This window comes from Lissotriton helveticus, chromosome 4_1 (genome assembly GCF_964261635.1).
Source record: "Lissotriton helveticus chromosome 4_1, aLisHel1.1, whole genome shotgun sequence".
NCBI classification, from domain to species: Eukaryota; Metazoa; Chordata; class Amphibia; order Caudata; family Salamandridae; genus Lissotriton; species Lissotriton helveticus.
Genome location: NC_136063.1, coordinates 21,034,988 through 21,062,892, shown reverse-complemented (window position 1 = coordinate 21,062,892; position 27,905 = coordinate 21,034,988). Strand labels below are relative to the sequence as shown.

General features: G+C 47.4%; 1 protein-coding gene across 1 annotated transcript in view; it reads left to right on the top strand.

Annotated features, from left to right (window-relative positions):
- LOC144826913 (cytochrome P450 2K1-like) overlaps positions 1–27,905 on the top strand; it is a 190,296-nt gene that overhangs the window by 127,488 nt on the left and 34,903 nt on the right. Inside the window, exon 8 of the mRNA XM_078685371.1 lies at positions 24,269–24,410. Within this exon, the coding sequence (XP_078541497.1) occupies positions 24,269–24,410 (142 nt within the window). The remainder of the gene's footprint in view (positions 1–24,268; positions 24,411–27,905) is intronic.

Sequence of the window (27,905 nt, the reverse complement as noted above, 5' to 3'; positions counted from 1 at the left end):
GGAGACAAATGCAAAAACAACAATTGATGGACAGAATGCAGAACAATGTCATACATTCATAGTCTCAGAGACTGTTGTCGCTCAAATTCATTGTTCCTTCAAGGGAGCGGCTCTAAGGTAGAGTGATTCAGTTGGGCTCTAGCACTATAAATCCCTAGATGGAATGGGAGTGAAGAGAAAGCATTGCAGGACATATGGGGGCAGGTATGATGGTCCGGACCATCACAACAATAATGATTAGGAGTATTAGTGGCACAGAGGAATGATCAGAAGGCAGAAAAAGGCAGAAACAGGAAGATTCCCTGGGCCCATCCTCATCTCTTGCCATCCCTGCAGTAGAGAATGCTGCCGCAGATCAGGTGAAGCAATGCAGAGTCTTCTGGCTCCACAGACTTCAGAAGAAGCAATGGGCAGTGGCGGCTGGTGACATTTGAAAGTGGTGAGGCGTAAAACATTGTTGCACTGTGGCGAGCGAGAGTAGCGAGTGCGCCTGAACCATCTACGGGGGACTCGGGAGGGGGGGTCGTTTCTTACAGTGAACAATTTGAAAAGATAGTGGGTAAATGGTGCATTTATAAGCAAATTTGAGAAAGCAGAAAGGTGTCAACCACTCTGAGGTCTGATGACAAGGCACCAGAGCCAGACAGCAGGCAAAGCACTGCAAGCTCAACAAACACGAATTGTCCTTGACCAAACCAACTTAAACTGGCAGCTCGAACATGATGTTACCAACTTTGTGGCACAATTCTGCATCCTGCTAGAGAGACTTGGCAAGAGATGCCATGGGGAAAGTACCTGCAAAGGCCAGAAATGGACAACTGACCACCCAGCTCAGCAACAGCAGCACAGTCCTGTGGAGCGCTCATCTTTACGCAGAGTGAAAAACAAAGACGTTTATCTGGGATGACCTTCTCTTAATTTGACATTAACAATCATGATCCATTTGCACTGTTGACAAAGTGCCCAGTTCCGAGTGCAAATGTGTTCACTCATTGTTACAATGCATTCAATCCGGCACCAAAAGTTATACGAGCTTTTCGGTCACTTTGGAAGCAGCAATCCATTATATCCAAACAGCAATGCACAAACAACCATTCAATAAACAGATGCCTTATTTCATTTAACTGCAAGTAAACACCTTGGATTTCATGGGGGCAGTGAGCAGACATCATTTGACTTTCGTTTGGTAGTTTATAGCAGATTGTTGACCTATATGCGGGGGTTAGGTTGTAGGTTATGCATGTAGAATAGTGTCTGGTGGTATGCAGAGAGCGTGAGGTGTTTGTGTGCTGGGGTGTAGTGGCAATGTATAAAGTCTTAGCTCTATGCGTCCTGTGGGGTTTGGCTTGGGCATGTGTTTGCAGGTCTGTGCACGGCGCGTTCATCGTGTGTTTGCTGTTGGTAGGCACAGGTTGGGTGAAGCTGCCATCGGCATAACGAGCCTCTCATTGCATTGCAAATGCTTGTTTCAGTTGTTATCAACTAAAACAATGCACATTTCAGGCATTAAGGAGGGGGCATAAAGGAATTAAAAGAAAACACATAACACAGTATTAAACTCACGGCTTCTCAACAAGGAAGCCATCTTACAATAAAAGTGTGACATTTATTATGCAAAGACGCGGGATAGTCAGAAGAAACGCACCTCTGTGACGTTAATCCGATAGTTTTCATTTACATTATTTGAAGTGTCGCTCTGCGCCAGGACATCACAAATTACTTTGGAATGATAAATCCGTTATTACAAATGTATGCTCAGCGCACTCTACAGCAGTGTGTACCTCTTATCTTACAGCGAGAGCTCACTGCCCAAGGGAAGCTAAAGGCCTGGAGAAGAAGCAGAGAGCAAGTAATGCCACGCAAACAATCCTCAAACAATCCACAAACAATCCACAAACAATCCACAAACAATCCACAAACAATCCACTCGTCCAGCTTAAAAGAAAGTCTGCCTGTTGCATCCCTGCAGGAATGACCGCGCGCACACACACTTTATACCGCCGGGTCTTGTGCAGCACAAGAGCGCCTCGCCTCACTCTCTCGAGAGACGCAACACATGTGTTTAGAAGCAATAAAAACAATGACGTCACCAGCCGTAAAATGAGGAGCGGAGACATGATAACAAACCAAAGGTCTCTGTGTATTGGCCCTGCTGAAAGCTCATCCCACATTGAACCCAAAGATAAAATAACAGCAGCACCATACATGTCAAATAAATATGTAACCACTGGTTAAATTAACCACAGTAACCTTCCTCGTCGCCACAACTGGCCTTGTCAAGCGCCCCCGTCGCTCGGCACCCTGCTGTGCTACTGTCCATCTCGGGTCACACTTTCAGTGAAATCAAGTGCGCCCCCCTGTGTGCCTCCCAGGGCGCTGAGAGGTGTTCGTGTGTTACGTGCTACCTGCACCTGTGATTAGCGAGGCGCTTCAAGGCTGATGGAGGTGAAGAGAGCGCTAGGAAACGAGACAGCTTCCTGGAGGGGTGTGTTCTGTTCTCTGCTTTCTATCCATTCCCAAGGAAGTAAACATAAGGGCAATTTAGCTACGAGCACACTGAAGCACCTAACAAGAGGTTCTTCAGTATGTACCTGTACCGTAGCGCTTTGTGACGTCAGAAAGGACACAAACCAGCTCTCTATAAAACCTAATAAACTAATCAATGCAAACTGAATACGAACTAAATCACCTTCTTATAAGCGGACACCTCACAGGGAAAGCCAGGATGGGTTCCACAGCAGTATTCGTACAAGCACCTTGAGACCCTTGGGGGTGAGTAGTGCGCTATACAAGTATCAATTTTACACTCCGTTTACAATACATCAACTTTTATAATTTATTTCACTGTTTTAAATTAATAGAATAGATTAATAGATGGTGATGCCTTCTAAATTCAAGTTTTGTTTTTTTGATCACCTAATACAGCCAATCATATACTTCAGTCACACTTTTCGAAGATATCTATTTTGGTCATTTGTAGGAACATCTTGGTTTTCGAAGTTTTACACATTCCTCCATATTGTCACTAATCATTCCTGTCCCAGAAGAACAGGGGAAGTTAGTCTTCCTCGCCACATGACTAACAACGTGAGCTTCAGCTCCACACCAGAACCCTCCAAAGCAAAAAAGTCAGCCTCCTATGCCTCCCATCCCTTCCCAATATGGCCGACCCATTATACTTCATGACCACTATAAGAGGCGGGCCGGCCCAACCCCAAAGCCTGTTTTTTTAGTTCTGCACACGTCTCTCCAGGTGCGTCAGGTAAGTGGTTCCTGCAGTAGCAGGTGCATGGGTCTCGGGTTGGAGCTCCTGCTCTAGCAGACCCTAGAATATTTGACTCCTTTTCTCCCACCTTTCCCCCGGTGTGTACTGTTATTGAGCTGGTTCGGCTCTGCTCTAGCGGGCCTAGGGTTTCCCAGGTGGGGGCCGGGGTACTGTTTGGGATAGTGGATGGCCCTGCCTTGCCTCCTCTGTTTTATGTGTTCCTTTACTCTGTGCCCGGTTGTTACCTCCCGCCTGCCTTTTCTGGCGCTGCGGTCAGCGGCGACAGTCCGTGCTGTGCTGCACTTTGTTCTCGCTGCCCGCCTGCCCCTCGTGGCGCTGCGGCGGCTCGGCTTTCTTTTTCCCTTTCTGAGTGCGGCCGTACAATTATGCACCGTGTGTTGCGTGCTGACTGTGGGACCTTTCTGGTTCCACTCGCCACATGTTCTTGTCACTTATTTCACGGGTGCTGTTAAACGGGCTGTGCATGTTGTGCTGTAGTTTCTTCACGCCACCTGCCGGCCCCTCGTTGCGCTGGCGGGCGACGGCAGTTGTATGCAGTTTTAATGTGCAGCACCGCCTGCCATTCGGCGGGGGCCCAGCGCGGCGCTTTGTGCCCACTCCTTTCAATCTGCCAGTGAGCTGCATTTTAGGGGTTCCGACTGTGCTTTTCCCATTACTTCTCGCCGCCCGCCTGCCCCTCGAGGCACTACGGTGGGCGGCAGCTGTGCTGCGCTTTGTTCTCCCGGCACCCTTTGGTTCTCCTTGCCCGCCTGCCCCGTGAGGTGTTGCAGCGGGTGGTGGCTGTGCTTCGCAGCAGTTCTCACCTCGAGGCTGCCCTGGACTGCCGTTCACCCCTTTTTCATGTGTCTTACTCACGCTACCCTTCAATCTGCCTGCATGCTATATTGTGGGAGTTTTCCACTCGCCTTTTCCCGTTGCTTCTCACCGCCCGCCTGCCCCTCGAGGCACTGAGGTGGGCTGTGGCTCTGCTGCGCGGCATTCTGGTCTCTCCTATCCTGCGGCGCGAGCTTTCGGTTTTCATGGGTGCCTAATGCCCGTCCGCTGCTTGCCATTGTCAGGCTGACTGCCTGTCCATCATGAGTAGTGAAGTGGCAGAGGTGCTGCGTGGCTGTGTTTTGGCCCTGCCGCTTACCGGGTGTCCTCTGAGTTTGCGGTCCGGAAGTGGTGTTGCCTGTTGTCAGGCTCGTCCTCCTGCGGCGGAGTCGATTGCGCGTTCCTGTGCTGTCAGGTGTTGCTGGTCTTTTTCGGCTGTATGGGTTGATAATGTGTCTTTGGGTTTCCTGCGTCTTCGGCTGTAACCCTCTGACCTGCCTGCATGGAGCCCACATCTGTGTCTTGCCTTCTGCGGGCTGTGCTTCTCCGCCGGCGCATTAAACCACTGTTAGCCCTTTCTGCTGGCCCTGGAAGTTCCATCTGACCCATTCCTCCTGGCTGGTGAGTTTGGCTTTGGTGTATGGCTTTGCAGCTTTTCCCTTCTTCTTGCTGTCCTCGTACTGTTGCCTCTGTTCGCAGAACTGGGCCCTTGTCTGCTTGATCTTGCCGGCAGTTCATGTCCTGTATGCTTGCAGCTCTGTGTATATGCGATCCTCGCGCTGTCCTCCTTGTGGCCTTGCGGGAGTTCGTATTACGGGGTCTGTGTTTCTTTGTCCCGCTTGTATGCGCTTGTGATGTCCTCGTGCTGCGTGACTGTGAACCTGCTTTTGGTCTGTGGGTGTCTGTGGAGCATGTTTTGTTTGTGATCTCACTCTAGTCACGTTCCTGTTTCTACCTTCTCGGCTGTGTGTTTGGTACACCGGACTCTGCAGGGTTTTTTATGTGCGTTTGCCTTGCTGCCTGCTCTACTGGTTCCGGTATCCACTCGGTGTGCAGTGTGGTTTTGGTTTCCCCCTGGTTATCCTGGGGTTGACAATCCTGCTACCATGCACTGTTGAAGTGGGCACGCATTGGGGTGTTGCATTATGACCATCTGACTAGCGTCTTCCTGGGTTTCTGGATGGTCTGCTTCTTGCTGCTTCTGTGTTTTGCTGGTGCCCTAGGGGTTCCCTTGGGGAACTAGTCCATCATAGTAGCTTTTGATTACTGGATGGTCTTGTGCCTCAGGCTCGCTCTTTGGCCTTTGGGCCTGCGGTCATTCTGTCCTCTTGACTCCTGTTCCCGCCTGCTCTCCGTGGTTGTGTGGGGTCTGTCCTGGTCGATACATTGTTGATTGTCCTCCGGGGGTTTCTGGGGGCTATGGGCTGTGACGTGTTGTTTCTGATCCTGATGGGCTCACCCTGTCTTATCCAGGTCTGTGGCTTTGCCGCTCCCTCGTCCTCTTGCTCCCTGTCTCAGCGAGCGGCTCCTGCACCCCTTTTCTAATGGCTTCATCCTGTCACCATTCTTCTCCTCTCCCTATACGGTCGGGGTTTTGTGGTGGTCCTTCTGTTAAGGTATCCTGCCCTCTGCCGGGCCGCTCCGGTTGTCAGATATTGGGCTTCCCTGATCCTGTCCATGGAGCTGTGGCTCTTTGGTTTCTCTGCTTCCTTTGGGTGGTGCCTGCTTGGTCGGGCCGGGGGTTTGGTGCCCGCATCTGGTGGGGTGTGCATTCTCTCCTTTTTATTGCAGGGTCGCTTTTGGTGGTCTCGCTGGTCCTTCTCTGACAGGTCCTGTTCATAGGATTTCATTTAGACCCCCGATTGTTCCGGTTGGGGTTGTCTGCCTTGGTAGCGGCCTTCCCCGGGTCATGTTTTGGATCTTGTTGACTGGCTGTGTTTCACCCCTGTCTTTCCTTTGCGGATCCTTTCCTTCCTGTTGGTCTAGGTGCCTCTGGCTCTTCCTTGGTTCTTTTTGCTCCGGAGACTCCCTTCCCGCTCTTTCTCCTGGTGTGGTAGGGGGTCTTCTGTTGGGTTCCTCCTTCCCAAGTGTTGGCGACTTTTGCCTTCATGGGGGCCTTGCTTGGGTTCCCGATCTGTGCTGGGTCGGTGGGTTTCCCTGTGGGCGGATTTGCCGTCTGGCTTCTGTTTGCTGTTCCTTGGCTTCTCTGGGGTTTTCCCCTGACTTGCTGGGGCTTCTTGTTTTCATTCTGGTGGGTTTGCCCCCTGCCTCGTGCTCCAGGGTGTTTGCGGGGTTTGCCCTTGTTGGCTTTTTGCCACTTTGGTGTTGTCCTTGCCCGGGTGGTTTTTGGCGCCGGCCGTGCCACCCTGCCTACTCTTGTTCTCATCGGTTCTCATTAGGTGATTTGTGGGTCGGTGCCGGGATGGGAGTTCTCCTGGGAGCGTCCGGTGATGGCTGCTTCCTTTGGGTCCCCGGTGTTGGCTCTTTGATCTTCTAGTTCAGGTTCCCGGCTCTGCGCTTTCCTGGGGTCCTTTTTTCTTCCAGGGATTCTGGGCTTGTTTGGCATGGCAAGGGCTTTTGTCCTGTTGTTGGTGCTCGCCTGGGTGCATCTCCGTTGGCTTCTGCTGCTGCGGTGGTTGGCTTGGTCCTTGTTGTGCCTATGTGGGCGCAGGTTTTTGTGTCCTGCCCCTGCTTTCTCTTTCCCTTGCTGGTTTTTGTTTCCAGCAGTGCTGTTGGGTGTCTGAGGGTGCTGGTACTCCCGGTTCTCATCTCCCTGGTGGGGCCCTGCGCTTCTGGTATGGACTGTATCCTCGTTTTTTGTCCCTGGTTTTGAGGTCCCGGGGGCTGTTGGCTCTGGTGGCTCCCTGGGGGTCTTGTCATAGCTCTGGCTTATTTTTTCCCTGCCCTTCTGTCCTTTACGCCTCTGGTGTGTTTCTGCCTGTGCCTTTTTCTCCCTGTGCGCTCCTGTCCCAGTCTGTTCTTCGTTAGGCTGGGTGGGCCTGGTTGTTGGCTGGCTGACTGTGTGGCCGCCTGCGTGCTCGCTTCGGAGGCTCGCTTCCTTCTTGTGGAACGTTCCTGGGATGGGTTGCTTGGTCCCTGTGCACGGTGGTCTCGGGCCGCCGCGCTGCTTTCCCTTCTTGCCAGACGTGGGCAGACCTGTGGGTTTTCCGCATTTCGCTGATGGCCGGTCGGGTTTCCTTGATGGCCGGGTATCTTCAGTGTCGTTTCCGGCACCTTCCTGGGTCCGTTTTGCCTTGTGCCTGGCTGGGTTCTCGCCTTGGGGTTGCGGTCCCTTCCGGGGGGTCCTTTGTGTGACTGGGATATTTCCCCAGCTGTTTCTCTTCTGCACCCCTTTCCGATCTTGCGGCTCTTGCCAGTCTGTTTGATCACATCTGGTTCCGCTGTTCCATTCCTCTGGATGGTTTCGGCTCTCTCGCGGGTGGTGGTCAACCTTGCGGTGTGGCTGTATTTGTCGGTCTGCGTCTCTCTTTCTGCTGTGTCTTTTTTGTTTTGTCGCTGTGGTGGGGATGCCCTCTGTTCATTCAGTTCATCTCTCTGGGCTTTTTGATCCCCTCTTACTTTTGGCTGTCCGTTGGGCAGTCATGGTTGCTGTTGCTTTTGGCTCAGTGCGGTCTGGTCCCATGCCTTTCTCTGTCCTCCTTCGGGTTTTGCATAGGGCGGATTTCCCGGCTGCACACGTGTCTCTGTGGTCAGGATTTTCGGCCTTCCCTGTGTATTTCGGCTGGTTCTTCCTTCTCATGGTTGCCTCTCTCCTGGGTGGTCCTTCCACTTGTACTGATCTGTTGGGTTTGCCCTCTTTCGTGGGCATCCCATTCTGGTCCATTAGTTTCTTGTGAGTTTCCATGAAGCCGCTTGGCTTTGGTATGTGCTCACTTTGTTAGTCATGTGGCAAGGAATACTAACGCAGAGGTAATGCCCCGATTACTTACCGGTAATCTTCATTATTCCAAGTTAGTCTTCCTCACCACATGAGTTCCCATCCCTTCCTCCCTGTCTGGCTATCGGCTTCATTTTTGGGCTTGGTAGTTTCAGGCTTTGGGGTTGGGCCGGCCCGCCTCTTATAGAGGTCATGGATTGTAATGGGTCGGCCATATTGGATGGGCGGCATGGGAGGCTGACTTTTTTGCTTTGGAGGGTTCTGGTGTAGAGCTGAAGCTCACTTTGTTAGTCATGTGGCGAGGAAGACTTACTAGTAATGAAGATTACCGGTAAGTAATCAGGGCATTCCTGTCCCAGAAGAAAAGGGGAAGTATTTGTCATAAAAGGTGCAGAGAAAACCACACCATACATATGTCAACGTCATCTTATACGAATTCAGTGCTCAAAATCTGCTATTTCCGGAGTGGGTGGAGACTGACTTAGTGGGAGGCAACCCATTAAAAACAAGTGGCGCAAAAGAAAAACAATCCATTTAGAGCGCCATTTAAACTTCAATGGCAGTAAAGCATGAAAGACATGGAGCCATCTTTCTGAAACCTTTGTAATTTTTTGCACTTTTGATGAATGCAGGAGGTGGGATTAATAATCCATTATGCAGGATAGGGCCTATCCATGGAATATGACGGCTTAAGTAAGTCGCTTCACTCATCACGCACTCGGCATGCTATTGTTAACAGTCGCGGACCGCGGGCGGCATGACGGGTGGCTAGGGGATCGCGTGAGGGGGTTTCGCATGGTGTGGTTAGCAGGGAGGCGGGAGGGGTTTCCAAAATTAAAAAAAAACTTACCGTCCCGTGCTTCCTGCTGCCGCGCTCTCTCTGATGACTCTTCTTGAAGGTGCAATGCCACCCACAGGCAGCCTCCCTCCCTCCCCATGGCCAATCACAACGCTGCAATGGCAGCATTGTGATTGGTGAGGCGAAGCAGAGAGCGCCCCAGCCGGGTCCATTTTCTCTATGTAGGCTGCTGCATGCACCCTTCATAGTGAAAAGGGGGAGTGTGCATGACTGCTTCGTTCGGCCCCGGGGCCGACCAAAGCAGTCAGGGCCCACAACATTGGGTAAGCCACTCCCCCCTGCCCATGAGCAAGACGGACCACCCGCTCTCCCACAACCAGGCACTCCAGGCACTTCTGCTTTCCCACAGTGCGAGAAGCAGAAACATAAAGTGGTAGTTTTACCATTTTATGTTTCTGCTTCTCTCACTGCATGAAAGCAAGGAGTGACACCCCAATGCCCCTATGAAGGAGCCGCAACTGGCAATGGGAGGGCTTTGCACCATGTCCGGCTTTAGGGCAGTGCAACCGGTGCCACCGCACCGGGTGTTGACTTTGCATGTGGGCACCTGTTTTCTAGTTTATATTGTGTTTAAAAGCACCCACTGCAGCGTTCCTGACCTCCAGCAAATTTCAGTCAATAATAAAAATGTCAAGCGCACTCCCGTGATTGATGTCCGTCCTGGAGAGACAACGAAGTTCTGTCTCGAGGAAGTTTTGACTGGAGGATGATTTGATTCATTATAAGGTAGTGCAGAGAGTTAACATGCCTGCTGTAAAGAATGTATATCATGCAAACCACGAAGTGAAAATAACGTAAATAGGTCAGGGGTTTCTGCTTTTGTCAGAGACTTTGTTTTGTTACTTGTAGTTTATAAGTTAAAATACTAATAAAAAACTGTGAGATGTTAGGATAGGGCCTATCCATGGAATATGACGTATTAAAGAACTGAAATACAGACTTAAAATATAAATTAGAGTGTATTGATTTTTTCCCAGACTTTCAATATCCTAATGTTCTACAAAGTGTTGATTTGGGTAGAAATCAATTCCAACTAGTAAAGATAATCCCTAACCATGGTCTTACGTTTTACATTTTGAGTATGTGCTTCTTCCTACCAAGCCCCCTAAACTTTACTGCCTACCAGAATGCAGTCTAAATTGTGGCTCGTCGGAATAAGAAACGTCCCAAACCTTATTTATATTCGTTTGGGTGTCACGATATTGCCGATTGGAGGCAGCTACTACCTTTGAGAGTTTGTTGCGATATTTCAGTTATCAGTGATGGACGAATTCTCTAGCAGTCAGTGGAACCTTTAAACTGACTCCACAGCAGTTGGTTATTTTATTGTTTGATGATAAACTCAGAAAAACTATTGTCCTGAGGATGACCATGTACTTATGACAACAGTCGAAACGCCGTCGACGATACTGTGGCCACAATTTAAGGAGGACACATTGTTTTGTGTATAGGAGTTCTTATATGGTTTTAGAACTCTTATGTCTCTGTAACCTTTATGTGTTTGCCACCTGTCTGGTTTTATGTATATGTTGTGTAATGTTTTTTTAAGACCGACAACCTATCTGAGCCTTATTTTAATCTTTTTAATATAAATACATTTTGTATTTTTCTATAATCACATGCATACTTTTCTGAATCACTTTTTCTTTAAACCAAAAGTTTTCTATTCTTCTTTTTTACTTTTCCTTCTTTGTATAACTTTATTGTTCTTGTGGCATATTATTGATTCATGTACACTCTGAACCTTTGTTTGGAAGAATATTGTTGGCCCCTGCTTCAGGTGGTTAGGGCTGCCCCTGTGGTGGTGAATACCAGAATGGATGACATTTAAATTCCAAGTCTTATGTAACATTTCCAATACATTGATTTACACATATATGCTTGAGTAATGTGTGTACAATGTAAAGTGCTCTGACACCCTTCACCCTTCACTTTTATGAGTGACACTATAAAACTAATTAGAACATTGGAATGTTGGGAGCTCCATTGCAGACAATGGAGTGCTGCCTGCTTCTACGGGCTGGTAAAGGCCCGCAGAGCAACATTCTAATGTTCTTCAAAGGCTTCTCGAAGCTCGAGGGGAATTTATATTCCCTCGAGCTTCGAGAACCCTTTGTTTAATTTGTTAGAACATTCTGCCCTCTAGTGGCAGAATGTTCTAATAGCCCTTCGTAGCAGGGCTATACCGGCTATTAAAGTCCCGCTGTCTCGTTAAAGTCCCTTGCCTTCGGCTCGGGCCTTTAACGATTCAGCGGGCCTTTAATAGACGGTATAGCCTGCTTCGGCGGGCTATAAGGCTATATTAAATGCATCTGAGTGTGTGTGGTTATGGAGTCATAAGGGGTAGTGGTAGTGCTGGAATTAGGGGAGGCACCAAAAAACATTGTCGCACGGGGCTTCACCAGACTTGCCCTCTTCCCTGTTCCCCAGTAGCCAGACTAAAACCCCCTAGTTTCCGTAGGCGGAGTTGAGAAAAGAATGGTTCAGATAAAGCAATTAGGGTGGGTGTAGAATGCTTCCTGCATAGCCACACCGGTTCCCCCAATGGATTCTGGTTGTTGCTGTTCAGAGATGTTTTGAGTTCTCACAAATAGAACATGTTCACCATCAGTGCTATTGCAGCCAGTGCTTGACATCTTGAGACAACGTTTCTTGGTCATTACCATTGATCAACGGAGAGCAGTCAGGTTTGGAGGTGTTTGAAATGCTTTTAGTCTCTCAGGGAGAGGACCACTCCAAAGCATGCAGATGTATTACAGCAGAGGGATTAGCACAGTGCCAGCATAGCAACAGCATTTATTCTAAGTGCATTCTGATTGCTGCTGTTCATCCTAGTTTCAACTAATTCCACTTGGGAGATAAACCGTTGACTCAATCCCATAGTGCCTGCAGTTGGAAAGTGGAGCGCCCTTGAAAGGTACTGGATCACAGAGTTAGAAAACTTTACGAAAAGGTGAGCAAGTATGATCGGGTAGTTAGAAAGTAGGACGTAATAGCAGGAATGCAGATATTGGTGAGTAACTGTGCAAGAAACAGCTAGGCCAAGTAGAAGATAACGTTGAAAATTGCAGGTGCTTGTGCATGCAAATACAAGCGCTGGGGGGCTATAATATATCCTTATCACCCGCCGTAGTGGGCTATACCGGCTATTAAAGGCCCGCTGAATCGTTAAAGGCCAGAGCCGAAGGCGAGGGACTTTAACGAAACAGCAGGACTTTAATAGCCGGTATAGCCCTGTTACGAAGGGCTATGAGGCTATTAGAATATTCTGCCACTAGAGGGCAGAATGTTCTAACAAATTAAACAAAGGGTTCTCGAAGCTCGAGGGGATTTATATCGAGAAGCCTTTGTAGAACATTGGAATGTTGCTCTGCGGGCCTTTACCGCCCGTAGAAGCAGGGAGCACTCCATTGTCTGCAATGGAGCTTCAAACATTCCAATGTGGAATATAAGAGAGAATGGGGACAAGGGAACAGTGACGGAGTGCAGCTAGTCACAAGGAAGGGACTCTCACCATCCTATCTACTCATGGAATTCCCCAATTCAGACACTCTCTGTATACAGAATAAACTGAATCAGACATATGACAGGAGTCCTTGAGTTTTATATACACGTTTCAAAATCAAAGGTTACTATTTAGGAGCATTACGGATCCAACGAGCACTCACACATCTCTGCCACATTGGGAACACCAAATATCTAGTACACACAAAAAGAAAGGGGTGAGAGCACAAACTCTCCTACCCCGAACCCCCTGTCAATACTTAATACACCAGTCTATATCTCGTGATGGCATGTGCTGGATGTGCTAATATTGCCCTCACTCACACAAATGTGTGACATGCTTCAACACAGGGCTGCTTACAATACACCTCAGAGTTGCCACGTACGGGGTGGAGCAATAGGGTGGGGAAGACAATACAACACAGAGAGAAACAATTTATTTCACAGTAGCTGGGAACGATGGTAGTGAAAGTGCAGAGTGATGTGAGTTAAAACTCGCTCTGAAGTGTTTCTGTGCCTAAGACTTTATTCCATCTGCTCATGTGGAATCTGTGCTTGAATTTGCACCAACGATTTGAACGATGCAAACCCCATCCCATGGCTTCACCTTACGGTCACCATAGGAGGCCAAGTACAAAAATACAGTGTTTGACCTTCCATTTCTTTTTTGTGTAACCCTTGAAGAACTTGTTTTCCCATCCTTTTGTTAAATGTAATGTGGTGTGCTTCATGTATAGCTCACATAAAAGCTGTAAAACTGGAGAATCCATACATTGGTTATGTCACTGTGGAAAAGTGAATTTTGCCTTGTTATATGTGCCTACGTGTTCCCCACCCTATGTTATATGTGCATGATCGATATGCATATATCCCCCTGTGATCGATTAAAGACGCAATTATAGTTGTGTCCAACTCTAGTATGCCAGTATCCAGTTCTCGTGAAAGCAACGAGTATTAGGCCTATGTTGCCACGTTTTACAGTGTGCACGTTAATTCATTGAATTGTCCCCGTTTCTAGGCCTCAAAGGGCCCGGACACCAGATTCAAGCTCCAGTCTCCTGAACCCACTCCGAGGAGCGATGCAGCCCCCTCCTGCATCCCTGACCCCTCACTTACTTCCTGCCAAGCAGCGCGGTGCCCGGCCTGGCTCTGCCTGCCTGTCTACCAAGAATATGTTTTGCTTCTAGTTATCAGTCCAGCTTTCCTTCTTCACATTCCTAAGCTACTGAACCGCATAAACAGTTTCAGCTATAGTCTAGTCTTTCTGTCTCCATGAAAGAGAAATACTGTATTAATATTCATAGAAGATTCATAGCACACGCAATACATGGAGAATATATGCATGCACCAGCCTTAGTGGCAAGTAGCCTTTGCCCTGATAACTTTTAGATTCTATCAACATGTACTCCAAACACCAGATACCAGATATGCTATAGGTACATGTCGTCCTGACACCGCAGACTTTAGTCTCCTCTTCTAGTGTAGAAGTCATAGCCCCCAGTTCTCCCTGGTAACACGTCATTGCCCGTTTGCGCGCACCACTAGGTTAAAGGTCCCAGCTGCTCAGGTAGCCCCCTCCATGTTTCCGCCCATTCATGACACTTCTGTGACGTTCTCATCACATGTCTACGTGCACGCCCTGTGCACGCCTTCTTTTCACGCCCATGTGTTCTTATCTTACGCTTGTCACTAGTTACGCCTACTGTATGTAATGTAATTGAAATGTCTTACTATATATACACTGCACTGTTAATGAAATGGTGCAGCTGCCTTCCTTCCTATTTTATTTCAGGCTGTCCCGTTCCAGTCCATTCCCTTTTGCCTGAATAAAGCCTGTTCAACTCGGATACATCGGATCCTGCCTCTTATTTATTGAGCTATCTGTTATTGTTAATATATTCAAAAATAGTACCGGTATTTAATTATTTATTTGCCACATAATGGCGCCCGAACAGGAACGTACCCCTTCCTCACGCGCTGGCGATGTTACGCAGGTCCCCTGACCCTCTGCAGCCGTGACGGAACTCTACTGCGCACCGGCAGATATTTCTGCTTCAAGTCTCCCTCAGGCCCACGGAGGAGACGGAGACTGCGGTCCGGCATCCAGACGAAGCGGTGTGGAATGCGGTTCGTCCCGACCAGAGCCCAAGCCGAGAGAGCAAGGTCCGAAGTATCCGGAGGCCCACCTGTTTCTGAAGTCCGAAGTTCGTAGTCCGACGTCGTAGCAGTCCAGTCCAGTCTGAGGCCTTCCAGTTTGTGCTTCCCGGTGAGTACCGTCGCGGGGGAAGTATCTAGACAGGATCATTAGTTTGTTCCTGGTCCGTTGGGTTTGGGTACACAGATCCAGTCCGAAGTATTCACCTAGGTGGGTACGGTATGACGTGTCTCTTTATGGGACCGGTATGTTCTGTACTGTTTTAGCAGTGCATCCAGTAATTCTAGTAAGTTTCGTTCTCGAGAAATTCATGTGTTCTGTTTTCAGTGTATCAGGTAGTATTCTGTTCGAACTGTTATCAATGTATTTTTATGTCGTGGTATGAGTGTTTTGTTTGCCATTTAATTACTGTGATTATTGTGTATTGTGTTCCAAGTGTATTACCGAAATGCCTCTGTTCTCGAAATTACGTCAGTTAAAGACCAGAAAAGGGTTACTCGAAGAAGCAGTTCCTGTCCCTCCTAGGGACAGTCCAGGACATTTTATGTATCACAAGCATGGCTTAGATGCCATAATATATCTAGACTTATGGGCGGACTATACTAAGGAACTAGAAGAGAAATATAGATGGCCCGTATCAGGTACATGGGATGCCGAGTGCATCATGCGAGTAGAAGAAGCATTATGGAAAAAGAAAGCCAGACAGTCCCATAAAGATGCCATCGAGTTATGGCGCAAAGAATCTCATAAAAGAACCGAAAAAGAATACAGAAAAACAGAATTAAGTAGGGAATCCTCAGAAAGAGCCCAAGAAAGGGAATTAATCGAAGAAGGTGAACGAGTTAGAGCGGAACAGTCAGACAGACAGAGAAATGCCCTTATTAAAGGTATGTATCCTCTTCTTGCCGAGGGCTTGCCAAAAGCAACCCCGGAAGCACCCTGTAATTTTCCGCCGCCATTAGTCCCGATTAAGCTACATCACAAACAGACCGCAGCTGACATATTTCTTTCGTCCTATTTGGACGACACAGTCCCAGCCTATGCAAATCCTGTTCCGCCTGCTCCCGTTAATAATGTAATTCCTGTCCCGCCAACTACTGTTCCCGGGGGCCAAGTTCTTGTTCCAGCACCCCCGGACCAGCCCACAGTAAATGTACCCGTTATGCCAGTCACTCTACCAGCCCGTACAGTATTCACCGACGATTCTAGTTTAGGAGCCGCGGGGGGAGGTTCTCCTCGCACCCCGCCTCAACCGAAACGTCTGACGCTACATGACCTAGCGTTACAGCGTACGCCAAAAGTGGCTACATACACAGATCTCAAGCGACTTCTTACTGACTGTATATATGATCCCGTTCCAGGCGAAGATCACATGATCTTATATTCAGTACGTTTAAGACGGGTTGCCAGCTTTTTGGTCACCCTGCCCGACATGAAGGAACATCTAAACAGAATATATCGTTTTATCCGTACAGGAGAGAATCCAGGAAGTATTCACGAAGCTATGTCACAGAGGAAAGCCGAGGTTCAACTTATGATTTTAAAGTTCTTGATTAATTGTTTAATAAGAGAGCAAGATTATCCAGAAAAAGATCAAGAAGAACTGAAAGTCCTGACTAGGTGGAGTGACAATATAGCCGATGGAAAACACAAGACACAAGGTTGTATAGAGAGTATGTACAAGAAAATTCGTAAGGAAATAATACGTATACACGAGAAACGAGAAGCAAAAAGAGCAACCGAGAAAGAATATGACTCTTCTACTGAAGAGGTTGACAACGAGAATCCCTCCAGAATAGCGTATGTAGGTAGAACTAGACTTTCCGACCGACATTCACGCCTAGATTACAAGAAAACTTTTCCTCCTCCAGTACCAGAACAGTGTTCTCTTGAGCAAGTATTCCAGGCCACCGATCAAATTCTGAAATCACGAATAGGTTATAGTGAGCTTAGTACAATGCATGAACAAGAACTAGCCCGATCAGCAGTCCGATGGACTAGTGATTCTACCACGTTTCCAGATGAAATAGTGGCTCAAACGTTTCTGAAACTGCCCCCAGCCGAGCAACGTCTGGTGGGTATGTATATGATCCAGCACCTCATTACACTGTATGAGGAACAGCATTCTGATCCAGGTCCTCTACATGATGTATTAAACAAGTTACTACAAAACAGATGGAAAGGTCTAGGTACCGATTTAATTAGTGTCATATTAGAACAGCGCCACAAATACAGAACGTTTCTGAATCCACATTTTGTTTCCGTCTCACCCCCAGAAAGAAAATCATTCTACATAGACAGACAGAATCCGTTACGGGAAGTGCATCCAGTTAAGGGAGAAGGTGGTGGTCTAGAACGAGTATTTGTTTACACCCCTATCACGAAAATAGAACTCTTAGAAATGAAAAAGTTAATTCCCTGTCATGATAAAGATCCAGCAGGGTTTCACCGTGAATTAAAGGACATGCTCCGTATGGGAGAATACACGTATCCTGATATCATTAAAATGTTAAAGGTCCTGTTGCCTGCTGGCATATATGAAAAACTCAAAGAAAAAGAATGGGAGGTGGGAGAGAAAAAGATAGATTGGACAGCATTAGAAACTGAAGATAACACACGAGTTCCAGGTACCGGTCTTGGGGATAAAGCTAAAGCTTTGCCCGAATTGTTAATACAAGTTTTGCCAAGATTACTAGCCACGAAAAAGGAAGATTGGGATGCCATCTCAGCCTGTAAACAGAAACAAGACGAAGATACTAGTGATTTTTATTCTAGATTTGAGAAATGTTTCATTATTAATAGTGGTCTGAAAACGAGTAGTGAGTCGTATCCCCATCTTTTTGTTACCAAACTAGTTGAGAATTCAAGTCCACAAGTTAAAAATCGAGTACTGAAAGTCGAAAGTACCTGGCAAGCTAATACTCCGTCACAGATGCTCCAGATGCTCCAGTATCACCAGAACAGAATCAGGGAAGAGCAGGAACACGAAAGGAGACGTATGAAAGACACGAAAATGAAAGTATTAGTTGCACAGTCTGTTCCACAAGACAGTCAGAAGAGGGGTCCGAATCAAGCCAGTCATCCTGCAGTTCCTGTTAGAGGGACCTGCAATTACTGTAAACAGCCAGGTCATTATATAAACGAATGTGCAGTTCTGAAACACAACATAGCTACTGGTAAAACGAAAGAGAGACCACGTCCGCCTAGACAAGAACAAGTTCCACAGAATTCCCAGCCACCGCAGAATGCACAACAGACAGTTACAGTACCGCAGCCTATAGCTGCAACACAACACGTTACACAGCAGATGTACCAGTATGCACAGTCAGAGTATCCAGATTATCAGCCGTATTCATGAAACAGCCTAGAGAGGGAGGTAGGCTTGCCTCTCATCGAGATTCCTGTAGATCAAGAAGGTCCCTATGTACACAGTCAAGTATTAGGGAAAGACAGAAAGTTTCTGATTGATACAGGGGCAAGTAGGACCACCATCAGTCATGACGAGGTTCCAGGGGCTCCGCTCTCAGGCTCTAGAAATGTTTCCCTTGGATTTTCAGGAAAGCCTATTGTTAATGAAATATCGAAACCAGTTACTCTAGAAGTTGGTCCATTGTCCCGAACTACAGACTTGTTACTCACGAAATCTTGCCCAGAGAATCTGTTAGGCATTAGAACTCTGAAAGAATTAGGAGCAGTCATATGTTGCTCCCCAGAAGGGGTACGACTGTTCCTCCGTGATTTCAAAGGTCATTATGTATTACGTGATTTTGATCCAAGATTATTGAATGTACCACAGCATTTATGGGCGCAAGGTCCAACTGATGTAGGTTGTATGCATATCACACCCCATCGTGTCACTCTGAAGAAAGGTGTTGTATTACCACGAATTCGACAGTACAAATTGCCACCTGAGGCTGTAGCAGCCTTATCCAAAATTATTGACGAGCTTATTGTTCAAGGAGTAGTTGTAGAAACTGACTCCAATATATGTAATTCTCCTATCATTCCGATTCTGAAACGTACTGATCCAAATGCACCTCCAGTTTATCGATTAGTGATTGACCTTTGAGAACTTAATAAATGTATCATACCCCAGTACCCAGTGGTCCCAGATATTTCTTCCCTATTGACAGCAATTGATTCTGAAGCTACGTTCTTTACAGTTATCGATCTCAAGAACGCATTCTTTAGTGTCCCCATTCATCCAGACAGCCAGTTCCTTTTCGGATTCTGTTTAAATGGAAGAAGCTATAAATTCACACGAGCACCTCAAGGTTTCACAGAAAGCCCTAGCATTTACAGTCAAGCACTGAAAAGACAACTAGAGAACATTCACATGCCAACTGACACTGCCCTGCTACAGTATGTCGATGATCTATTGATCACAGCCCGTTCTGAACGTGACTGCGAACGTGCGTCACTTACCGTTCTGTATTTTCTGGCCGAGATGGGGCACAAGGTGTCCCCTTCCAAATTGCAATTCTGTGTCCAGCAAGTGGTCTACTTAGGACACTTACTGTCCAAGAGGGGTAGGCAGTTGACACCAGACCGTATCCAGTTAATAGCACATCTTCCACAGCCCAAGACTCAGAAGGAGGTACGAGCTTTTATAGGCCTCACTTCTTACTGCAGACAATGGATTCCCCAGTACGCATTTCTAGCCAAGCCACTGATACAGTTAACGACACAGGAGGCAGCCGTATCGACTGTCCTCCCTTGGACCCAGGAACATACACTTGTTTTCAATGAATTAAAGAAAGCTTTATGCCAAGCACCTGTTCTAGCAACACCGAACTACAGTAAGCCTTTTACACTTTTTGTTACTGAACTAGATGGTACTGCATTATCTGTTCTCACACAAGATCAAGCAGGACAATACAAGCCCTGTGCTTATTTTTCTAGCACATTAGATCCGGTGGCCCAGGCTCTGCCTGCGTGCCTCAAGTCAGTTGCAGCCACAGCTCTAGCTATCAGACAAAGTGATCCATAGTGTTAGGACACTCCCTGACAGTACAAGTTCCACACTCCGTGGAAGTTCTTTTAAACCGAACACAGACTCAGCACTTGACAATTGCACGTTTAACAGGTTATGAACTGACACTGTTCCAGCCACACATAGAAATCAGACGCTGCAACATTTTAAATCCAGCTACACTGTTACCGTCAGTTACTTCAAATCCTGCCACACATGACTGTGTGGAAGTTGTTAACACCATGACAAAGCCAAGACAAGACTTGACAGACATTGCATTACCTAATCCCGACCTGACACTTTATGTGGATGGTTCATGTATGAGAACAAGTACAGGAGAACTAGTAGCCGTGTATGCAGTGACTACTGAAACCGAAGTTATAGAAACATATCGTATAGACACCCTGTCTGCTCAAGCAGCAGAGCTTGTCGCTCTGACCCAAGCCTGCATACGTGCCAAGAACCTGAAAGTTAACATATACACAGATTCACGTTATGCATTCGGAGTCGTACACGACTTTGGAGTGCTCTGGCAAGAAAGAGGTTTTATGACTTCTCATGGAACCAAGATTCAGCATGGCCCCCTCATTCAAGCTCTGTTAGATGCAATACATTTACCGACAGCTATCGCCATCATGAAGTGCAAGGCACATACGAAAGTCACTGATATCATTTCCCAGGGTAACGATCTAGCAGATCGAACAGCCAAGCTCACAGCTCAGACTCCTGACATTCCAGTTAACACGACACAGACAGACATTACAGATCAGACTACTTGTATGACAGTTAAGGACCCTACACAAGATGTAATAGATATACAGTTACATGCTACTCCCGATGAAATCAAGAAATGGTCCGAACAAGGAGGGGTCCAGACAGATCAAGGATGGTTGACGAAGGGAAAAGCCACATGGTTTCTCCCCGACTCTATGGTTCAAGTCATTATTAACACCGCACATAGTCCAGCACACTTAGGAGAAAAAGCCATGTTAGACAGTATTCAGAACCTCTGGTTCAACAAGCATTTACGAGCAGCAGCCAAACAGAAAGTGCGTACCTGCATGATCTGTTGTCAGTTTAATCCAGGTAAAGGTGTCCCGGTGGAACAAGGTGGATTCCATCCTCCCGACCACCCTTTTGAAGTCCTCCAGATGGACTATATTCAGATGGAGCGATGTCGAGGTTTCAAGTACGTCCTCGTAGTTGTATGCGCTTTGTCCAGGTGGACAGAAGCATATCCAGTTCCAGATTACACAGCTGCGACCACTGCCAGGCAGTTGGTTCGTGAGTATTTTCCCCGCTATGGATTACCTAGGGTCGTGTATTCAGATAACGGCCAGCCATTCTCATCCGAGCTCATGAAACAAGTTTCCCTTCTGTTAGGGTACCAGTGGAAGTTCCATTGTGTACGCCATCCTGAAGCAGCCGGTCTCGTAGAGAGACATAACCAGACTCTAAAAATCCGAATTTCTAAAGTATGCGCAGAGAAAGGCGTAGATTGGATGGTAGCACTGCCAGTCGCCCTTTTTTATATGAGAATGGTTGCTCACTCCCGTTCAGGTCTGTCCCCTTTTGAGGTAGTGTTCGGTCGTCCCCCAAATATGTGGGGTACACCTAGACCACGTACAATTACCGATGTTGACAGTAATATGCTGACAGATTACCTTGCCTCCTTGATGTCTGCACTACAATCTTGTCGTTCACAGGTTGCCGCTGCATTTCCAGACAACACCGAAGTGAAACCGTATGAAGTCGTTCCGGGAGATTTTGTGTTGGTTCGCAATTTCAATCGTTCAAGTCCGTTGGAGCCCCGCTGGAAGGAGCCCCGCCTTGTTCTTCTCACCACCCGGACAGCAGTGAAAGTTGAAAACCGAAAAGGCTGGCTACACTCCAGCCATGTCAAGAAGTTTCATGGACTTAAATCAAAGACTTTTCTCAAGGACTGCCCAGATACTGAATCTAAACTTCCCCTGTTAGAGAAAACTCCGCAGCAGGAGTATAAACAGAAATTAAGGTCTAGTAAGTCAGCCAGTTTAATTGTCTAAGTCCCTCTCGGGTGAAACGGTTAGACAGGTTCCTGACATGTATGAGATAGACCCACACAGTGAGAGAGTTAGCCAAAACTCTAAGAGATGTATCATTACTCTGTTCTTTCTATTATTCCTGAGTCTTATGGTTACTTGCATAAGTTATGCTTTACATTTATGTTTTCCTATTTCACATGTACATATGTTTTCTAATGTTACAGTAGAGCACACTTTTAGTGACCTGCCTCCTCACGAGTTATCCTATCGTCTTGCTATGCGTAATAATACTTTTATCCGAATGCTGCACTATTCACACCAGACCAGCAATGCCACTAATTGCTGGGTGTGTGGTCGACTCCCCCCTTTCCAGACACCGAAGGGAGTTCTGCCACTCTTTCCTTATCCATTTTCACATAATGGTTCGTGTGGAGCATGGTCCACGTTAACGTCATCCTCGACTGATATGTCCCTTCTGAATCAAACATGTTTCCCAGACAAGGAAGGACTTTCCCATAGAACAGGATTAGATCTAGAAAATGAAGTATATGATCTAGGTAATTATTCCTCGAATTTCATGGTTTTGAATGTTCAGTCCGAGACTACTCCAGATTTGCCTGCTATTTCAGTACTACCAGTCAAAGGCGAATTATGTGTCAGAAAGAATGGTTCCGCACATGTAGGACATAGTGATTGTACTACTATGGTCGAGTATAGTGACAGTGGGAAATCTATTTTCAAAGCATCACGTCATTCTTATTTTGTTTGTGGTCAGACCGCATATGTTCGTCTGCCCCTCGATTGGGATGGAACATGTTACATTGCCTTCCTACTGCCACCAGTTTTCCTAGCCCCATCTGACTATCACAGAAACACACATCTAGTACACGTTAGACATAGAAGGGAGACTGAGTCCCCAATTGTCGATCAAACTGAAACTGCCCTAGAACAGTATCAAGACTTCAATAAAGGTTTCTTTTTCTTTATAGGTCCTGTCCAGAATAGTAAGTTAATACGTAGGCTAACCAGAACCCTTGAAGCAGTAGTGAATGAAACTACTTCCGCTCTAGGTAATTTAACCGAAGAGCAATCTGCTATGCGTTTTGTTGTGCTCCAAAATCGTCTCGTTCTTGACGTCATACTGGCCGATAGAGGAGGAGCTTGTAGAGTCATCGGATCTAGTTGCTGCATTTTCATTCCTAATAACGCGCCGTCTGTTTATTCAGCTATAACCAGACTTCATAAAATTGCCCATCAGTTACACCAGAATCCAGGCACCTGGACATGGTCCGGTTGGCTCTGGAGTATTATATCTGCCTGGGGATGGAAAGTATTGTCATTCCTAGGTATAGCAGTAATGATCATATTCAGTTGCTGCCTCTGTTTACAATGTGGCCCTGCGATTTGCGGCTTGTGTGCTACCTCTTGTATTCCTAGTCCTAAGTCCCGTTCCAAGACAATTCGAGACGAGCAAATGATGCTCTATGAACAGATAGATGGTATCATGAATATTGATGTTTCCTGATGGAAACGTAGGGCACAAGGAGGGAATGTGGAAAAGTGAATTTTGCCTTGTTATATGTGCCTACGTGTTCCCCACCCTATGTTATATGTGCATGATCGATATGCATATATCCCCCTGTGATCGATTAAAGACGCAATTATAGTTGTGTCCAACTCTAGTATGCCAGTATCCAGTTCTCGTGAAAGCAACGAGTATTAGGCCTATGTTGCCACGTTTTACAGTGTGCACGTTAATTCATTGAATTGTCCCCGTTTCTAGGCCTCAAAGGGCCCGGACACCAGATTCAAGCTCCAGTCTCCTGAACCCACTCCGAGGAGCGATGCAGCCCCCACCTGCATCCCTGACCCCTCACTTACTTCCTGCCAAGCAGCGCGGTGCCCGGCCTGGCTCTGCCTGCCTGTCTGCCAAGAATATGTTTTGCTTCTAGTTATCAGTCCAGCTTTCCTTCTTCACATTCCTAAGCTACTGAACCGCATAAACAGTTTCAGCTATAGTCTAGTCTTTCTGTCTCCATGAAAGAGAAATACTGTATTAATATTCATAGAAGATTCATAGCACACGCAATACATGGAGAATATATGCATGCACCAGCCTTAGTGGCAAGTAGCCTTTGCCCTGATAACTTTTAGATTCTATCAACATGTACTCCAAACACCAGATACCAGATATGCTATAGGTACATGTCGTCCTGACACCGCAGACTTTAGTCTCCTCTTCTAGTGTAGAAGTCATAGCCCCCAGTTCTCCCTGGTAACACGTCATTGCCCGTTTGCGCGCACCACTAGGTTAAAGGTCCCAGCTGCTCAGGTAGCCCCCTCCATGTTTCCGCCCATTCATGACACTTCTGTGACGTTCTCATCACATGTCTACGTGCACGCCCTGTGCACGCCTTCTTTTCACGCCCATGTGTTCTTATCTTACGCTTGTCACTAGTTACGCCTACTGTATGTAATGTAATTGAAATGTCTTACTATATATACACTGCACTGTTAATGAAATGGTGCAGCTGCCTTCCTTCCTATTTTATTTCAGGCTGTCCCGTTCCAGTCCCTTCCCTTTTGCCTGAATAAAGCCTGTTCAACTCGGATACATCGGATCCTGCCTCTTATTTATTGAGCTATCTGTTATTGTTAATATATTCAAAAATAGTACCAGTATTTAATTATTTATTTACCACATCACAGTGAATCCTAACTGATTGTGTTTCTGTATTATTTTCAAAATGTCTCCAGGGAACGTATGTTATCCCACTGCTTGAATCTGTGCTTCATGACAATTCTCAGTTTGAGAAGCCTGAAGAGTTTAACCCTCAGCATTTTCTTGACTCCGAAGGAAAGTTTCTGAAGAAAGAAGCATTAATGAATTTTGGAGCAGGTAACTTTTCACTGTTTACAGTTTCATATTCATTAAGGCAAGATTTGAATTTGCTCTGTAAATATTATGGTGGGTGTCACAAAATCTTCGAAAGCACACATTTAGTCTCAACACAAAAGACAGTAAGTTGAGACAACATGAACTAGAGTCAAGGAAACAGTTTTTAGTTTACATTATTTTACCATCCTTAGTGGGGATGTTTTTGACCCCAGGGTACACAAAATGTAGTGGACATAGAAAACCCACTTGAGTCTAAAGTTGAACAGCACTTAGGGGTGAATCTCAAATACTTTTTCTGACTTTATATGTCTCTAACTCTTGAGTTAAATTTATATTTCCTTGTTCCATGCATACGAAAATTGGGTCTCACAATACCTGGAACAAATGTATTAAGCATGCATAATTTACATGTATTATGTATCATATGAATGGAGAGGAAATGAGATCACGTGCCGGATGGGAGAATGAAGATGTGTAACAATGAAATAAGCGAGACCCAGAAGAATGGTTATTTACATGTTATGAAAATATTTCAAACATGTAGGAAATAGTGCATTTAATGGATAATCACAAATGCTTTCAAATGGACTTACACTAGTTTTGAGAACATCTAACATGTACCTAAAGGAGTCTCGAGTAATTGGGATTAAAAGTAGTTTGAAGTAAAGATCTCTGGACTAGTGGTGGATATTACATTTTGGGACATTTTTGGAAAGGCCTGTGGGTAAGTGTCTTGCATTAGCCCCTGCATTCCCAAGTTCCAAGGGGCCCCCCTCAGCACAGCACAGCACAACACAGGTCTTAAAACAACACTCCCAAATCTGCAATGAGGTGTAAATTATCTCATCCAGATACAACATTTAGGGAAGCTGTAAGTATGTATTTCAACCTTGTTGGAACAAAGACAAATTAAGAATTGTAGATGCGCCAACCAGGAACCAATTTGACACAAAAGCTAAAACGTTCTCTTATAGAATAGAGAAATTAAGTCAGAGGTAGGTTCCAGCAAATTTCCTAGAATTTGACTACATGTTGTGAGCAGAAACAAGCACTTTCATTGTTTCATTGAGCTCTCCCTATGGGCACTGTGACCCCATGAACTACAGAGGGCATCATGTATGTTTTACCAGAGAGATATAGAATGCCTTTGATGTGTTAGTGGGTTTGTATCACTGTTTTGCTCTTGCAGAAAGCCCCCCTTCTTCTACATTTGAACAGGATATTCCATGGTTGGCTTACCCTGCATTAAGAAAAGTGTTACTAGATTTAGATGCCTTGTCACTGTAGGAACCAGAGGACCGGATGCATGGGGAACAATGAGGAATCAGTTTAGGACCAACCATCAATCAATCAATCAATCATGGACATTTATATAGCGCACTACTTACCCGGAGGGTCTCAAGGCGCTTGGGGGGGGGTGCTGCTACTGCTCGAAAAGCCAGGTCTTGAGCTTCTTCCTGAAGGAAAGGTGGTCTTGGGTCAGGCGCAGGTCGGTCGGGAGGGAGTTCCAGGTCTTGGCGGCCAGGTGGGAGAAGGACCTTCCTCCTGTTGTCGATCTTCGGATGCGGGGGACGGCGGTGAGGGCATGACTGGCTGATCGGAGGTGGCGTTTGGGAGCGTAGAAGTTGATGTTGTTGTTCGGTAGCTCGGGCCTTGGTCGTGTAGGGCTTTGTGTGCGTGGGTGAGGAGACGGAAGGTGATTCTCTTGTTGACGGGGAGCCAGTGCAGGTCTCTCAGATGTCCGGAGATGTGGCTGCGTCGGGGGATGTCGAGGATGAGTCTGGCTGAGGCGTTCTGGATCCGCTGGAGTCTCTTCTGGAGCTTGGCGGTGGTTCCGGCGTAGAGGGCGTTGCCGTAGTCCAGTTGGCTGGTGACGAGGGCCTGGGTGACCGTCTTCCTGGTCTCGGTGGGGATCCACCGGAAGATCTTTCGTAGCATGCGCAGGATGTTGAAGCATGACGAGGAGACGGCGTTGACTTGTTTGGTCATGGAGAGGGAGGAGTCCAGGATGAAGCCCAGGTTGCGTGCGTGGTCTGTCGGTGTGGGTGTGGAGCCCAGGGCGGGGGGCCACCAGGAGTCGTCCCAAGCGGAGGGCGAGGAGCCCAGGATGAGGACTTCCGTCTTGTCTGAGTTGAGTTTCAAGCGGCTGGTCGTCATCCATTCGGCTACGGCTTTCATCCCTTCGTGAAGGTTGGCTCTGGAAGCGGCGGGGTCGTTGGTCAGTGAGAGGATCAGCTGGGTGTCATCGGCGTAGGAGATGATGTTCAGGTTGTGTTGGCGTGCGATGGGCGCGAGGGGGCTCATGTAGACGTTGAAGAGGGTGGGGCTCAGCGAGGATCCTTGAGGGACGCCGCAGATGACTTCGGAGGCCTCTGACTTGTATGGTGGTAGACGGACTCTCTGTGTTCTTCCGTCGAGGAAGGAGACGATCCATTCCAGTGCCTTCTCTTGAATTCCGACGTTGGTGAGGCGTTGCACTAGGGTGCGGTGGCAGACAGTGTCGAATGCGGCGGAGAGGTCTAGGAGGATGAGGGCCGCTGTTTCTCCGTTGTCCATCAGGGCTCGGATGTCATCGGTGGCAGCGATGAGGGCGGTCTCGGTGCTGTGGTTGGCTCGGAAGCCAGACTGTGACGGGTCGAGGGATCCATTCGTCTCGAGGAAGGCGGCCAGCTGTTTGTTGACGGTCTTCTCGATGACTTTGGCTGGAAACGGGAGGAGCGAGATGGGGCGGTAGTTCTTGAGTTCGGTGGGGTCCGCTGTTGGTTTCTTTAGTAGAGCGCTGAGTTCGGCGTGCTTCCAGCTCTCCGGGAAGGTGGCGGTGTCGAAGGAGGTGTTGATGATGTCCCGCAGGTGGGGTGCGATGACAGTGTCGGCCTTGTTGAAGACGTGGTGAGGGCAGGGGTCGGTCGGCGATCCGGAGTGGATGGAGTTCATCATGCGGACGGTGTCATCGGTGCTGATCGGAGTCCAGGCGCGGAGGGTGGTGGTGGGTGGCGTTGCTGCGGTCGTTGTGTGCGATGGTTGACTGCTGAAGCTGTTGTGTATGTCCGCGATCTTGTTGTGGAAGTAGGAGGCGAGGGAGTTGCAGAGGTCTTGCGATGGGGTGATGTCGTTGTTTCCTGCATTGGGGTTGGAGAGCTCTTTCACGATGTTGAAGAGTTCCTTGCAGTTGTGTGCGTTGTTGTCCAGTCTGTCCTTGAATGCAGTTTTCTTGGTGGCGCGGATCAGTTGGTGGTGCTTCCGGGTGGCAAGCTTGAGGGTGGTCATGTTGTCCGGTGTTGGTTCCCTTCTCCAGACTTTCTCGAGGGCTCGGCAGTTCTTCTTGGAGCTCTTGAGTTCGTCGGTGAACCATGGGGCTTTCTTGCTGCCGGGTCTGCTGGGCGGGGTCCTCAGAGGGGCGAGATCGTCCGCGCAGTTGCTGATCCACTTCGTGAGGTTGTCGGCTGCCTGGCTGGGGTTCGCTGAGCTGGCCATGTATGCCTTCTATTATGTCCT